This window comes from Crocodylus porosus, unplaced genomic scaffold (assembly GCF_001723895.1).
Source record: "Crocodylus porosus isolate Cpor-Errol unplaced genomic scaffold, CroPor_comp1, whole genome shotgun sequence".
In the NCBI taxonomy this organism is placed as follows: Eukaryota; Metazoa; Chordata; order Crocodylia; family Crocodylidae; genus Crocodylus; species Crocodylus porosus.
In genome coordinates this window covers 8835967-8853392 of record NW_017728932.1, presented here as the reverse complement: position 1 = coordinate 8853392, position 17426 = coordinate 8835967, and the positions used below count along the sequence as shown (strand labels likewise).

The 17426-nt window shown below is 44.0% G+C and overlaps 1 protein-coding gene across 1 annotated transcript; it reads right to left on the bottom strand.

The window, feature by feature from the left end:
- Positions 1 to 1224: 1224 nt before the first annotated feature.
- Positions 1225 to 16008, bottom strand: SMTNL2 (smoothelin like 2). The gene is made up of 8 exons (XM_019545533.1): positions 15921 to 16008; positions 14911 to 15153; positions 14068 to 14130; positions 12678 to 12756; positions 10634 to 10804; positions 9584 to 9701; positions 7996 to 8147; positions 1225 to 2823 (listed from the first exon to the last, which is right to left on the bottom strand). The coding sequence occupies exons 2-8, from the start codon at positions 15110 to 15112 to the stop codon at positions 2697 to 2699; spliced, it is 912 nt and encodes a 303-aa protein (XP_019401078.1). The 5' UTR covers positions 15113 to 15153; positions 15921 to 16008; the 3' UTR covers positions 1225 to 2696.
- Between the last annotated feature and the right edge of the window lie 1418 nt (positions 16009 to 17426).

Genomic DNA, 17426 nt, shown 5'->3' with positions numbered 1-17426 from the left:
CCTGCAAGTGAATAGTCATGGAATCGCGCATTTACCCCAGCATGCAAGCCAGCCCACCCCAGTTGGACTTCAGCATTTTCCTGCAGTGAGAAAATCAGGGCAAGTGCCTGATTATTACAGTGTGGTTGGCACCAGACGGCCTTAGCCCTGGGGATAGGATTGAACATCTCTAATACATCTGCAAGTCCAGTACTGAGTGCTGGAACAGAACAGGGCAGACAAGAGAGTCTGCTGTTCTGCACGATTGCGAATCGCTGTAACACAATAGACGTTGACCTAATGAGTTTTCCAAGCCCCATCCATCACGCTGACAGATTTGGAACCGCCTGAACCATCTCATTTTGTTTAGTAGCTTTCGACAGCTCTGTGTGTGTTCACTCACCCGGGTTATGCACTGGCTGCTCTGACATTTCCATGAAGACTGATCCTGCTCCTCGTGAAGTCAACGTTTTATAATTGGCTTCAGCAGGTGTAGGACTATGGCCTAAGTTGCTAGAAGCTGGAGTCATATGAATCATTGCTTTGACCAAGTGAGCTCAGGGGCTCCTTGCATCCCTGTAGTTCCCTGAATAAGGCCCTTGTATGCCACTCTGCCATCTTCTTCTGTCTCAAAGATGTGGGTACACACGGCGGTGTCTGTGTACCCACACCTACTCTTCCCTCTGTGCCAGCAGCTGTAGCCTTGTATTCCCAACATTATTATAGGACATTAAAAGTCTACTGGGGCAATGGGCAGAGGTGGGATTTGAACACTCAACTGCTTCCTGAGATCCCAGTGCTAATCTTGGGGCCTAGGATTTCACTAGGTGCCAATGGTGCTTTGAGGATCCAGCTTAAGACTGCAGCAAGAACCAGGGTTTGAGCTGAAGTCTCAGTGACTTGGGCTAATCCCCTAAGCACTTGATCAGCCTACTGTAGATGCAATGGACTGGGTAAGGGGCACGATGCTGTTATTGAGAGCAGCTGTTTACCAATCCTAACTATTGCAGCCTAATAAATATTAGTCCTGTTACTTGTATTGCCAGAGAATCAAGCCCTGTCGTAGTGATCACTGAAGCCAGCAGGTAGCCTAGATTTACAGCCCTGAGTGAGATCACCATCAGGCCAAGTGAAATTATTTTTCCTTTCAAGTCTAAATATATATTTCAGGTTTAGAAAAGCTTCTTGGGAAGCCCCTTTCAGCTTTACCTTCCACTCAAAGAGAAGCACTGAGCCCAGAGGCTGTTTGGCATATGTTTTATTATAAATGGTCATCGATACAGAACCAAAATCATCTTTATAAATATCTGCAAGGCGCACGTAAACAGAGCAGGTAAAAACCATTCTTTAGCACGAGCAATTGGCTTGCCTGGCAATTTTATATTCTATGAGCCTGGTCTTAGGGAAGAGGAGGGGAACATGGGGACTAAAACAAAAAAAAAAGTTCTTGTATGGTCAATGTGTTCCCTGCTGCTCTAGTGGGCAGGAACCAGAGCGTGAAATCGGATCTCCCTTTCACGCGTGTAAATCTGGAGTCACCCCATTTAGGTTAATGGCATTAATGCTGATTTCAGAACCTCTGCCTCTTCACACTGAGCAGTGCCTTGCCTGCTGCTGCAGCAGAGCGGCCAGGCACCAATGGCAGCACGGAGACTGAGTTCCTCTCTCACATCTTAGTGCTACTCTCTCCTACGGCAGGATTGAGGCACACTGCTGGGCAGCTTTCTTCCCTTGCTGCCTGCACTGAATTGCGGTTGTTAACCTCCCCTTTACGTAAACACCCAGACGTATGCATTAAATGACCAACCCCACCTCCAAGTGCCTCCTTGACCACGAGTGAAACCAGGCTGTTCTGCACATGGTTCAACACACCACCTGGGCAAATGGTTTTAAGTCTGATCCTCATTAACCCACAGTGGTGCAGCTTGTTACCCTGTGATGGCCTTGATGGGGATCTGAATGCCAATAATGGCTAAGTGGTGGTGCTCCCCTAACACAAAGGGTTAGAGCCAACTAATGTGACAAGTGCAGCGAGCAATTCCTTTCGCTTACATGGGAGAGGTGCGTATTGGTAACGCAGTTCAGATCCCCATAAGGGCCACTGTTGTGCAATGACCCCTCCCAGGGGATGGCATGTTGCACACGCATAATAGCATCAAACCAACATGTTCGCTTTACGGGAGGTGACGTGGCGCCAATGGTTTAATCCTACAACTTCACATTTACTAGAGCAGAGCTTCCCTTCCTTCATAACGCTAGGGCTTAATCTGCCTTCTGCTGGCTGTACGTTGTGCTGGAGAGAGAGGTAGAGAATGCAAATGCTGTCCTGTGGGTATTGCACTCTTGTGTTAGGAGAGAGCAACCGTGTAGCACGAGCACCCTCACCCTGTGAAGCTGTGTCCTCCAACTTGACTGTGACAAGTGTTACAACATAGCTTCCTTCCATCTTTTATCAACAGGGCACTTAAAACAACTTCTAATTAGCACCAAAATGACAATTTCTGCTTCTTCTTCTACGGCACTGGCCCACTGCTGTGATCAACACTTTGGGGCCCTACTTGGCAGTAATTCAATCAGTGACACAGCTGAATGCAAGTGGAGGGATGGTAACAAGCTTAAGGACAAGAAATAATGGCAGTGTTGTATTCGCAAAGGGCCAGAGTCCTCTCAGGAGAGGGTTGGACTCAATCCTCCCAGCTGGAGAGGTGGCTGTGGTTTTATTCAAAGCGACGCAGGTGGTTGTACAGTGACTGCACATAGGTGAAAACACACATGGGATCCGGCTTCCGACCCATCACCATCATGTCGTCCACTTCTATCAGGCGGTCACAGTGAGCCAGTTTCCTGTAGTAAGAGCAAAACAGATCCGTCATATAAAAGATTATGGCCACTGTTTGTACATATATTTCCAAGGTCCAATTGCTGCCTTGATTCAGCATCATCTTGGCTCGTACCAACACAATGGGATCTCCTCTCAACGAAATATCTATAACAGCACCGTAGGTAACACTGAAAAGGTCACGTTCATGTCATACTTATAGGCTGCCATTTTCTGTGACTGGAAGAGCCTCCTGTTCCTCTTATCGCCTTTCTCCACACTGAGGGATAAGACTCAAAGCTCAGTGGGATTTTCTCCATTGGGTTCTTAGGTTTTGGGATCAAGCCCCTGGTCTCTGCTGGACATGCCCCCACCGCTCAGCAAGCTACATGCCTCAGCAAACAGGGTTGTGCAGATTTGCAAACCCCTCCCGCTCTCAGGGGAAAGCAAGCCTGGGGTTGTTCCGGCAACTGCTTTGGATGCTGGCAAGTGGGACAGGCTCTTACGAAGAGGCAAAGGAGGACTGGATGTTTCTTTTAGGTTTGAGTGGTACAGGCTACCTTCCTGGACAGTTATCAGGATCAAGTGCTGAAATCAGGCTCACATCCAAAGTCAAGTATAAGGGAGGCGTTTGCTGAGGCAAGACGAAGATCTGTGGAACAACGCAGGCTGGGCAGGAAAAGGCATAACCAAGAGAACCCAGGTAAAACCGGAAGAAAGAAGGAAAGAAAGAGAGGAATTTCCCCCGCACATCGGAAGACAGTAGCTTGGTCAGAGCCACCGACAGCCATGGAGATACTGACACTTCTACCAGCAGTTCTCATCTCATTCCAGATTAGTACTGTTTGTCCGGATGTCTTCTGTTTTAGCTTATGTTTGTCTCCATACTTCATCTTTGATATGAGAACATCAGAATTCTCCTTGGAGAGCCAAAGGCAGGCTTAAATCAATGAATCAGCTAAGACCCAGGAGTCTTCCTCGCCCGATTGATAATTAGCAGCAGAAGTATGAAAGATTATCTTCCCCCTTTCATTTTTAATGTTCTTCAACTGAACTTCCTTACAAAGAACAGTGGGTTTGCCTGACTGGCGAGCGGTCCAAAGTATTTTGCTTCATAGCAAATCGCAACTGATGGTTGATCCCAGTACTATTGCCATTTTGCATTAAAGAACTTGGGTCTAACTGGGCCCTACTTCAATGTGCAATGGTGTTTGAAGCCACATCATAAGTTGTAGAAGCCTGTAGCCATGCACTCCTGCATCCCGTGATTATATGAAAAGAGCATGCTGAACCTGACTAAATACCCCATGCAGTGTTCTTATTGTTACCCAAACTACACAGCACAACAGCAAAGTATGAGTCATGTTCCTGCTGGACCAAGAACCTTAAAATATCACTTCTTCTGCATTTAAACAAAATAATCAAATAGCTGAAATCCCAAGATAGGTGGAACTTTTCTGATGCCTGATGAAGGGTGTTTGTGCCCGAAAGCTTGCAATTAAAGATATTTTTTTGCACAAATTTTGTTGGTCTAATACAAGATATCACCTCTTGAGTCCATGAGCCCTGATTGCAAGATCAGTGAACAAACTCTCAGGCTGCATTACATGAAAATGCCTGTAAAGTCCTCCAACTTGGATGACGCATGCTGCAGAAACCTAAATATAACACTGAAGGTCTAAACACCAGCAGAAGTGTGGCAATCTGCAAAACAGGAGTTAATTAACGGTTTTAAACAGCTAAAATGAACTACTCTCCATAAACTGTAGCATTTTAGAGGGTCCCTGGAGGGTTGGCTTGACTGCTGTCCAGTTGCCATACAATCTGATCTATAAATGAATAGCAAGGTTCGTCTTTATAGCACAGCACTGAGCTTCCAACACTAGGTCTATTATGAAGCAACAATGAGATAGAGCAGAACAGGATTTTAATGAGAATATTACTATCACTCCATCTCTATTAAGCCACCTGCACCTTCCTAAGCCTGGATTTGGTCTTGACAATGCTGATTAGGCCAAAGCTTTGTTCTTGATGTTTACTCTCAGGAAGGAAGAAGGGAAACATCACTTGACATTCCCATTGGTCTGGACAGAAGAAACATCTGCTGGAGACTGGAGGGGCCTGTCGGCTGACCTTTGCAGCTGGTTAAAACAATTCTGCCTTTAATAGACAGTGGATCTGTGCTCTGTGGCTGCTTACAGGCATAAAAAAACCAAACCAAAAACAAAACAAAACAAAACAGTGCTTTACTTTAAATTCTGTGTGCCCCCATACTGAGTCCAGAAGATTGGACGAAGCTCACCCGGCGTCTGTACAGATCTGGCGCTTCAGCGGGGCTTTTATGATGCTTTTATCTAACAGCTGATTGAATATTTATAAAGATGATTTTGGTTCTATTTGATTGAATCAGCTATTAAATAAAAGTGCCAAAAAGCCCCACTAAGCATGTGATCTATATACATGCAGTGGAGCGGGGTCAAACTAATGTCCTGCTTCCCCTGGTAAAGTGCTTTTATTTCCCCCCCGTGTCTGTCAGCATCCCATTTGAACAAGCAAGAGTTCTGTGCTCTGTAGTCACTAAAGGCAGTGTTTTTTCCTTGATGCTATTTGGAGAATTAAATAAGACAGAAGCTCCTAATTCTCCAACTCCTGTTTTCCAGACATAGAGTCTGCCTACGCTGCGGGTATCTGCATGAGTGGAGCTAGTCCAATACAAAATCACTTGTGCAGATGTGCTGCACCGCTGGGTCTGGTCTTCAGCAGCGTAGCTCAGTGTCAGACCTCAGTGAGCCGCTTCAGTACAACATATCTGTGGTGTGAGTTACACCTAGAGAAGACTGGTGCAGAGATCCTGAGGACAAGCAGGCTCTTAGACAAGTACGGCTTTTAATTACAGTGCCATGGGCTGATGTTTTAATTGCTCATATTCACTTGTCGTGACAACAGTTCGCAGGAATAACAACTTGCCTCCCTCTTAATAATTCTTTTCAAAGCAAGATGAGTGTTGCTCTAGAAAAAAATGGTATTGCACTACAAAGAGCAACAATGAAAACAACACAACCCTTAAGGGTCTGGTCCTGCACTCTTTGGGTGCCAAAGAGTCAGAAGGAAAATCCAGAGCAGGAAAACAGAAAGTTACAGAAAAGGCAGGACACAGAATTCATGTGACATACATACAAGCAACACATCGGCATCAAATGCATCTAATGACCTTGGCGAAAGGGCTTACTATACACTACATGCAAACCAGAAATAAATGCCATCTTAAAGGACCACTCAAGCACAGCCATTTGACTGATGCATGTTTTAAGTTCTTGTTCCTCCACTTATTTCATTTCTGTGTTTACTTCCCCAGTAAAAAACATTACACTTACCACTATTGTATGTATGTTCCCGTGACTAAAATGTTGCTTGCCATGACAAACTGTCCCTAAGTGACAGGGCGGAGGAAAATGATCTGAGGTTCAAATGTCCCTGTAATAGGCATGCTTGTTCTATTGTGGGTAGTACCAAACTCCTTGGCAGGTAGCAATTCTCCTACCTGCCAAGTTATAGTACAGTAAAGCAGACACATTCTGTGAGTTGGGTTGGTTAGGGACTATGGCATCATGACTCCGTGGTTTTATTTTAGTTCTTGGTTCCACATCCTGAACTCTTCAACACCAGGGTAACGAATCTTTGACCGTGTAAATTGAAGGCACAGGATCAGATTCTGAGCTGCCATCAATCAACCTCACATCTTTCAAATCAATGGACGCAGGCCAATGTACTCCCAACGCACTGAAGTTTTGCCAGTTTACAACAGGAACTAGTCAAGATTTTTTTAAGGTGAGTAGTACTCTTAACAATGGAGTCAAACCTTTTTTCTTTAAAATTCAGTTTGCTTGGCTCTTCCACTTTGCCTAAGTCCTTCAGGCAGCTGGATGTTGGGTTGTACAAAGTGCATCCGTTTAGTTCCCAGCTTCGCTGAAACCCAACTGGTTAACAATTACTTGTGTCATACGGCTCATTCTGTTTACTTTGTCAGAGTTACTAATGATCCATGCTAAGTACATTTCTGTTTTTTCCCCAAATCTCAATAAATAAAATGTGTAAGATTTAAGAGCTTTCCAGATGTTAGTTCTAAATCTGTGTAAATGCCCAACCTGTCAGCAACACATAGTAATAATATAATTTATTTGCAGGAGCTATTTATTTTATTTTCCCTTTAAAAAAAACACATGGGGAAATAACATCCCATTAGAAAATGGGTTTTGTTGACTCAGGCTACTGGACTGAACCCTGGAAAGCTACTACAAGCTAGAAGTTGGCAAATTAAATCACCTGAAAACATTCAAGCGAATGTGATGAATCATCTGATTTAAGTCAGGTGCACCAGAAGTTTAACTGAATGCACATACATTCTTGTGATGGTCTAATGACCTTATCGTGTCTCCCACTGAGGTCAGTGGGAGGACTGCCTTTGAATCCAAACCCAGTGATAATACATTCCAATGCAAAGTCTTTCACAAGTACTCTAGGGCTAAGCATTATGGGGGGAAGATTTTCAAAAGGGTTTAGGAGAACGAGTACCGTTTGAAAATTCCCTTTGTAAAATTGCTATGAAACAGTGTAAAAATAGTGTGAGTAAAAATCCCCTGGGTAGCGAGGCAAATTGAGTACATAGGTTTAGGGGCAGAATTTGAACGTATGCATATGAGTCATCGGTAGATCTGAATGCATGAACCTGGGAGCAAACTAGGGCACAGAGCACTGGAGTTTGTTTGCAACCACTACTTGGGCACATATATACATGCATTAACATGCTTTAGTTAATGTGCATGAAATCTAGTACCTCCACTGTAAGGTACTAGGAAAATGTGCATTAACCTGCCTTAATGCACATTAGCCTATTTTAATAGGCATTAACTAAATACCACATTTAATGCGCATTAAAATAAGTGAATTAGTATTAAAGCACATGTGTAGACACGCCCACTTACATCTTACCAGACATCTGCTAAACATGCATCTTACTTTTTATTTCTGAGCCTCCTGTTCTATGTGCTCACATGCACAGCTTTATTACCACTTCCTGGCATCATAAATTTCACCTTGTAATTAATGTATGGCACGAGGGACAAATTATTGAACACTCACTGCACAACCTGGTGAGACAACGCTGGATGCACGTCACAGACATGTAACATGGTACTCACTCAGCCATGGTGAAAGCTAGCTCAAAGTTTTGCTTGCGATTAGCTGGGTCAAGCTCATTGTAATCGAAGGCTTCAGGAAAGAAAGAATGCACAAGGGCACAAAACGCCATCCCATCACTCCAGCTCGAGGAGAAGTTCTGCAGATCAATGTGCTGTCATAATGCAAACAGAAAGTTTTAGGACAAGGCAGAGACTTGGAACAGCAGCTGCCCACTCTTGCTGGACAGTATCTCATCCAATACCAGGACAGTATCTGAATGCAAAACATTGACCTTCCCAGCAGTTCAAATCTGATGCAGGTGCAAAGCAGATGGGTGGCCTAGGGGCCTGATGCAAAGTTTACAGAAGACGATGGAAAGATTTCCATTAACTTCAACAGGCTTTGCATTGGCCCTAGGTCTTGAACCTGCATTCAGGTAACACGAGTGAATGACTTATCTTGCATCTCTAGCAACCATGAAGTAGTTGCTAACCAGATAGTGGTATTTGTCTGCTGCTGCTCAGGAGTGTGCAAACTCAATACTTTACTCCCTGCTCAAATCAGCTCTAACCCCCTGACTAGCACAACCGATTTCAATGGCACTACATGGGTGCAAACAGGGGATGGGCTGGACCCCACTGGATGGCACAACATGAAAGTGAGCCCATCAGCAATAGCCAGCCCTTTGCAATCACAGCGAAGAGTCCAGAGTTCCTCTGGATTTGCACCAGTGCAACAAGACAGAATTGGGCTTTTTTGATACATAACACTTAATTTTTTTCCAGTATAGAAAATCCAGTCCCTGGTCTTGCTGCTTAGAGCTAAAATAGATTTTAATAATATCCCCAACAAACTGAATGTTCAGAGCTCAGGAATAACATGCTGTCTTTTGTTTTATTGCCTAATAAAACTCTTGAATGTGCACCATTTTGCACTCACACATCTGGGAAAGCTGTTCTTTCCCCTGAGAATTACACTGAGCAATGCAGGCTGATGCCAGGCAATTTCAACGAAAACTTATAAACCTAACTCTCTTCTCAGTTACACTCATACAGCCTCACAGGACATGAACATGTTGAAACCGGGGGAATTTAATCCCCACCATTTGCTATATCCTAACATCTTTCATTCCAAAATAGAGCAGCCCATTTTACCACATAACAAAATTATCTTAATCTCCATGTAATATTAACACAGAGCAATCTCCATCCCTATTCAGATGTCATCCATACATAAGGTACATACACTCAAACCGTGTAATGAAGAGAAAATGCACTAATGCAACGTAAAGACTGTACACCTATAAAGTGCTCCATCTAGCAAGGCACTTAACCATTCACTTTTGCTCTTATGTGAAAAGTCTCATTAACTTCAATGGAATTGCTCATGTGCACTTACTTTTGCACATGCAGTACACATGTAGCAACACACATCAAACTGCATTTTCTTAGGGCCTTAAGGTCCTGAAATGAATATAAGCAATTGCTTGGAGTGTTTTAGATTGCTTCTCAATAACAGCAGAATGCATATTTTTCAGTACAGTTTCTCTAAAAAATATTTGTGAGGAATTCGGAAGGAAAAGCTCAGAAAGGGACAGGGTCTCCTCACCTTGTATCCTATGGTTTTTGAGCGACACCAATCCAAAAGAATTTGCTTGATGCTGCTTGCACTGGCAACCCCAAAACTCTGGGACCTCTTCAGCTTTGCTTTGGACTCTCCTTTCCCTCTGGAAAAAGAAAAGGGACAACAGACTGAAGTCTAGAAAAGGTTAAAAGACTCCTGTCAGCTACATCCTTGCAGCAAAATACATCATAGGGGACACCAATACACTTTTCCAAGCCCACCACCCTGCCAGCGCAGGTTTCCTTTGCCAACCACAGTTTTCCATGCTTATTATTCTATATACCATTTTGGCTACCGTGGTATAGTTTTGAGTAACCCTGGTTTTCCGTGGCCGCGCATCAGCCCGCCACCTGCCATTTTCCTCATAAGTCTTTTGTCCTGCCAACCAGAGCTTTTTCAGCCACGGGAACTTTCAGGAACCTGACCCCAGCGGTTGGCGAGGGAAACCTGTATGCCACTGGAGAAATGCAAAAAAATGAAACCCCCATCTTATTGATGTCAGGAGGAAATCTTGGTTTTTCAGTAACGCCAGGATTTCACCTGTATCTTCTATTTGGATTAAAAACATTTTAAAGCCAGGACCACAGCACATACTGCCATAAATAACAACATGGTATTTCCAGTTCCCTTTCATAAGCCTTAGTAAGCAGCCATGCAGAGGAAATTTTTTATAATATCCCTGTTTAAAGAACGGACACCTGCTGGGCCAGTAAAGTGACTAGACAACAGCAAAGGCAGCTTGTAGCTACAGCTCTGTATTTCCTGGCTTCTTCCTTTTCCAGGTTGACTATGCAATATTATTGGATCTTCAAGCTCATCATGAATTGCTTACCAAAGGCTTGATCTAACACTCACTGGAATAAATGAAAATTTCACCAGTGACTTCATGAGAGCTGGATCAAGCCCAAGATTTCCAGCCATTCAAACCCTGAGAGATATCGTCAGCTAGGCAACCTCCACTATAATCAGCGAACAGACTTTTTTCCCCATTACTGAGCCCACTCTGGATGCAATACTGCCTAAGGAATGACATACTTGCCACTGTCCTGTTCAAATTTCTCAAAGAGAGCTTTCCTGGACTGCGTCCCCAAAGTCCGTGGCAGTGTCTGCGACCTCACGAGCTCTCTCCTCCTTTCCACTTGGCGGTGCACAGTAGGTGGAGGGGAGTGGGATTTGGGGGTTACATCGCTGTAACTGTCGGTGACACTGCAGAAAAAAAATCACAAGAATGCAAAAATAATCCGTTAAAAGGGAAATTGTCTGGGGTGCGGGTATCATGATGCAGCACTGACATCAGCTCCAGCAGAACTCCAGGCATTTATGCATACAGGGGGATATTTTCAAAGGAACCCCAATCCCATTTTCACAACTGACCGAAGCATTTAGGAGCTTAAGTTTCATTGAGTCAATAGGACTAAGGAACCTAAGGCACTTTTGATAATTGGGCTTGCTGTCTAAATCACTAAGACCTCGCAGCACAGAGCAAAGGAATGCCTAATACCTTGACAAATCTGGGCATTAGGAGCCTTAGGAAAGCTGAGGAACAGTGGGATGAAGTGAATGATTCCTGGTCATATAATAATTTACAAACATCTGGGAAGAGAATCCTGTCTCCCAAAATGAACATCCTTCTGTGACTCAAATGACAAACAGCTGGTGCAGCACCTTTACCTAGCAGCCCATCAGAAGTTTAATACCCAGGTTAGGCTAATTTGGGAGGCAGATGCAAGCCCCGTTAAGGAAACTGAAGTTGTCTGCCCTTCCATTTGTATTGCTAAATATTTTGCATGCTGAGGATGCCTTGATATCCCCAACAGCAATGGTGATACCGCGTAATCCTACACTAAACAACTGTGCCTTTGAATTAATCAAAAATGTGTGGTAGTCAGCCTTCCCAAGGAGGGCAGAAAGTCAGCCTGTGTCCTGCAAGGCACTTGGAAACCTAACGCTGGGAGCTAAGCTCCAAGCCAGTGAAAATAAGAATGTTTGATGGGTCATGTGTGCAGTTTCCAAAAACAGACCCAAAATAAAAACTTCAACACAGCTGAATACTTTAAAAGGAGCTGACAAAGGGCCCAGCATGTCCATTGAAGGACAATTTGAAAAAACAGGCATTGTACATCCCACACATGCTCATTCACAGAGATTAGAGCTGAGCTAGCAACAAGGCAGGTGATAGCATGGTGCTCGGCTCGCTGTACGCAGGCACTCAGATGTTCTAGTAGCATGGGGCTGTAGAATACCCTGTTCCTGGAGCCACGGGTCACTTGTCTTGTCAAAGCACAACCGAGTACACTGCAATCAACAGTCCCATACTGGATGGGGTATTCAGCTAGATCAGGGGTTATTGAAGTTATCTGCCTAGCTCATGTAACTCCCATCCAGTCAGTAAATGAGCACCTCATCTATTAATGGATTTATCCTCCCAAGTACTGGCAATGCACAGGGGATGCACGTGGGTGCATGTGCACCCTCTGAGATTGGTCATGCACCCCCTGGAAGCGCCAGCCGCGAAGCTGGAAGTGCTGCTGGAAGTGCCCTTCTGGTCTTGCCGCTGCAATCTGGTGCCCCCCCAGACTCAGGAGGCACCAGTCGCCCATGCTCCCAAGACTCCTACAAGGCAGAGAGGTAGTGATCCTTCTTTTACAGGAGGAAAATGGATGTGCAAAGCAAATGGAGGACTTTTTCTGGGTCATGTAAGCAGGCAGTAGCAGGGCCAGTAGTTACACCTACACCACTTATGTTTCCACTTAGCACCTAAACCACAAAGCCACCCTCCCCCTCACCCAATGATGACAGCTCAGTAACCAGACAGTATTCCCAACCAGCTTCAAATATTGTCATGTTGGCTTTCATGTCAACAGATGTAAACCTCAGTTTAACCACCATCTTCAGCTTGACTGTTCCCTAGCCACCGAGCTACAAAACCTATCCATTCCCCACTTCCCTGCGCCTCAAATGGGGCATCTCAAGCCCCTTCTACATACTTGGTTTGGACCCAATAGGACTCACCTGGTCTCTGTATTTAAGGTATAGTGAACACACTTGTTAGTGTAACAAAAATCAAGGAAAGGCCTACCTTTCAGTAGCTTTGGTTCCACTAGTCATTCCGTAGCTCATAGCTGACACAGACTTTGTGACGGAAGTGCTTTTCTCTGCGTAAACAGCAATAAAAACGAGATGCATCAGTGCTAAGTGTTTTCCCCACCATATGTTTTTAATCAGCTTCCTGACACATGGCCACACACTTATTCTTCCTCACCACCGGGAAAAGTCGCAGGTTATTCTGCCAGCAGAAGCTAGCAGGCTCTTGGGGAGGGACCTGTCCCACTGCAGTGGTGTTGAAGAGCTAAAACATTCCTCAGAAAGCCTTGGGACAAGCCCCTTGGTGCAGACACTGCGTCTCCAGGCAGACTCATTCTGGCCCCTCTACAAGGCGCAAGCTAAGAAGTACAGTATGCTAGCGATGGAGCCAGTGGGAAGGCAGTGCAAGAAGAAACAGAGCTAAAGCGCAGCTTGCTACACTCTTCCTGGAAAGTCATATGCAGCCCTAGTCATATGGCGAGATTCAGAGTTGCTTTGTGGGCTATTTAGTTTCTGTTGGGAACCATTTCAGCCCCCCAAAAGCAGCCCAGACTCCAACGGCTGCAAAGTCACCAAGTGAGGGGGTTGGAGCACCACAGAGCCCTTCTCTTTCCCACGAGCCCCACCGCTGTGGTCTACCTGTGCTGCCCAACAGAAAGTCATGTTTGCCCCCCTTTCACCATATTGCATAAGATATATCAGATCCAGTAACTTCGGGACCTCAGGGCTAGCTTTAGGGTCCAAAGAGAAAGTCCCTTGCGGGAGGCTGATTACAGGGTATGTTGATCGTAATGAAAGATGGCACTGTGGGTAATTCAAAATAACCTGTTTTCTTTTCTTTCCTTTGCTTGAATGGAACATCCAGAAGTTTGCAAAGAAGCTGAATGGGCCAGGGCATGGACAGACATAACAGTTATATTGGTATGGCATAAGTGGAACAAAACTGATGTAACTTTAAACCTGTTTCTTTCTGGGTTATCGTTACAGCATTTTAACTCTCTTACACTGCTTTAGAGACATACAGACCTAACAGTTACTTTGTCACAGCTGATGAGCACTCCAGAGGGCCAACCCTTCTTCTCCTTTTAAAGTGGCTGAAACCTACATCTGTCTACAGCCTCTGCTATGAACTCATCTGAAGTGTGATCCAAAGCCCACTGGAGTCACGCGAAAGCCTTCCCCTGACTTCAGTGGAGCTGCATCAGACATCTTCATGATGCCTTGTTACATTCTCAGCATTGCTATGTAGTCATGACTTGAACCAACTGTTCAATTTATGCTGGTTTGTGGAGAGAGGAGCCCAGATCAAAACCCCAGAGTCAAACTCACGAACAGCATCCTTGCATAGTAGGATGCTTGCAAGGAAGGTAGGGAAAAGCACCCACCTGCAGTTACAGAGGTGCCCACTGTTCTCACCGAACTGGAATTCCAGGTCTTCACAGCACTCACTGAAAAGGAAAAAAGGGAAGATGTGGGCTAATTTCTTTGTTTTCATACAAGGGAAACCCCAAGAAACAATTGTTGATTCACATGCAAACAGCTTCTCTTTCACGTTGATAACGGGGCAGAACTCCCCTTTCACAAACAAGAAAGGCTCTGCTGAAATCAGTGCAGTTCCATCAGCGTCAAACCGGTGCAGTAGGAGAACTGAGCCCGTGAAGTCCTAAAATGAACATGAGATTTTGACCTCAGAGATCCAAGTAAATTAAAAATGCAAAAATACTGGTTAGAAACTGAAGAATTTCAGCTGAGCACCAAAATAATTTTGGTTCAAATACCAAGCATTCACTTGCCAGCAAAACAAAAAAAGTGGGGGTTTTTTTGTTACCACCTCGTCAGAACTCCTTTGTCTCATTTCTGTCTCTATTTTCTTGCCTGGTCCCCTTTGTTATTCTGGTTAGGTCACCTGAAATTTCTTCACCTCCATTTCCTCATCTGTAATGGGTTCCTCATGAATAAAACCCTATGGGTCTGATCCCAGAACCACTGGACTCAATGAGAGGATTCCCATGGACTTTAATGGGATATTCCCTGAAGTGTGAAATTTATGTTTAAATAAATTAGGCTATAAACCCTGCAGCTACTAAGCTTGCATGAACTGCACGTCACCAAAGCATTCAACACCAAACAGCTAGAAGATGAATCAAATGATGATTTTTACTTTATAAAAATACCAGACCTAGCTTAGGTGAACAAATTTCTTTCATAGCTAGACATTTCTCTCTTACCTGATTGGTTGGACGTTTTCATCACAGTCTCATTTTTGCTCCTGCTCTGTCCTATCAGGCCACTGGATGCATTGGCTGTCCCTGATGATGAGGAGGTTTCTCCAGAAAATTTTTCTGACACTCTTGTCACTGCAGTCACAGGAAGGTGTGGCATTTGTAAGGACACAGCAGGGGCATGTGCTTCAGGGGAAGAGTTTGACATGGGAGGAGAAGAGATCACTTCATGTGAAACCTTTGCCTGACCTAGGGGATAAAAGGAAACAGGGGAGGAAAATTATGTTATTTTCAGCTATTTTTAAATTTCAAAACAAGCCCCTAGGCACAGTGGCTTTATTTCATTTTGATTTCTGAAACACCGGATTAACTAGATTAATTTCCCCTTTAACAGTACCATGTCATTCTCAGGAGACTGAGCATGCTGAAATCGAGCTTTGTAAAAGTCATGATGATGCCTTGTCCTATATGACAGTCTACTATGTTTCATTTTGGAGCCACTGTGCCTGCTGCCACTACATCTGCTCCTGGGGACCAAGTCTCAGGACTCCTCTCTTCTTTTTTGTTGGTTTGTTTACTTAAAAGCTCTCTGCTTTGCTTTCCTCTTGCATATCATGGAGATAATAAGACCGGTTCCCCAGAAGGGAAGGGAGAGTTAATTTAGTAGCACGTAGAATTCTTTAAAATGTACGGACAGAAAGGCACCCAGATTACTAAATCTTATTCAGAATTACTGGAAATTGCACCGATGATGCTAAGATTTAGGGCCAGATCCTACACTTAGGAACAAGCTTACTAAGTCAGTGGGACTACTCATAGTAGAAAAATGAAGCACATGCCTGAAGGTCTGTAAGATCATCAGCACGGTACAATAATCACGTTGAAATAGTATGAAGCTGACACTTGCAACACCAGGAAGTTGCTCGTACCGACACAACCCAACTTTACACGCAGCCGTAGTTTGCCGGGGAGGCTGGTCTTGGAACTTATTTGTCTTTCCTGCATTTCTTTCTTACCTACTGAAGACTGATGTCCATTTTCAATGATGGTGGAATTAGAAATTTTTCTCGGCTCTGGTTCACTATGGTCATCCAGGTCCAAGCTCTGCAAAACATAAATACACAACAGCTCAATGATGCTATGCCTTGCAAATGATCAATGGCAGAAGCTGTAGCAACTTCTAATGATGCTATGCCTTGCAAATGATCAATGGCAGAAGCCGTAGCAACTTCTAGAGGCTCCGGTCAAGGTCAGGTATCTGCTATACAGCGGGGCCAATTTTTCAGTACCGGACTGATTACTTGAGCAGTATAGGCGTTACCTAAAACGAATGGAACGAATGACTTACAAGACTGCCCAAGGACTACTCTCAAGTATATATCCAGTGGTAACAGGGCATAACACAGGCAGGATGGCTTTGCTTTCCTCTAGCACTCAAAGTAAACACCATATGTATTGACCATAGAAGGACTTTTCTTAACCATGGGCTTTCAAAAGTGTGATGCCATCTTTCATGCTGTGGGCCCAATTCTGCAAAGGCTTTGACACATGCATAAATTAACACACACCCACTAGGTCCATTTAAGCCACTGAGACTGACTTACATATCCAAAGAGCCTTCATCAAGGAGGTGCTGAGAATTTAGGGGTCCCCAGCACCTCACACAAGGAGGCAGGGATTGCACTAAGAAATGCAGTAAGAAATGATCCCTGTGCAAATCTTTGATGGTCTGATTCACTTCAATGGGATCATCCCCACGAGCAAGGCAGCTACAGCCTGACTTTGTTTGCAGGTTAAGGCAAACACATGTACTCCTCTCCCCATGTTGTTTGGATGATGCAAGGTGCAACTTTTTCTCTGTATACACAATGAAGTTGCTATCCTTCCACCAACCCTTCCAAGCCCTTCCCTAGCATTTTTTACTTCAAGAATGATTTAGTGCACTGTACGTGAAGTAGAAGTATAATTTATGAGACAATAAAAGCATTCCCACCAGGGCAAAACATGGAAGTAAGCCCATAACTCCTCTCAACATTAGCTTGAAGACACCCTTATGTTTATACATGAATCTTCTTTATACAACATTTATGGAACATCACATAAAAGTTCTTAATGTCCTATACAATTTCTGCCTATTTGACTGTCTAATGACAGTCAACAGAATTAGACAACATATGGAAAGGATATTACGGGGGAAACAAATAACATCTTGGAAGCTTACAACAGCTACAACTTGTAACTTTCAAAAGGATGTTATTTTTGGGAAGACCACAACATTTTCGATGTTTTCTAATTTATTTCTGGGCAAACCAGCCAAGAAGATTTAGTTTTTATGATCATTAAAAAGAAAGGATGCAATTTTGGGCTTCTAGGAAAAAAACAGCAAAAAAAAGGAAAAAGAAAAAGAAAAATGTTTTGCAGTTGCATGCTCGCTTTGATTAAAAATGCCTGTGGTGCTTGTACCTGTTTCTGGGAAACTGAAAGTTCCTCAAGCTTAAAGTGCATGAGAAAGTTTTCATTTG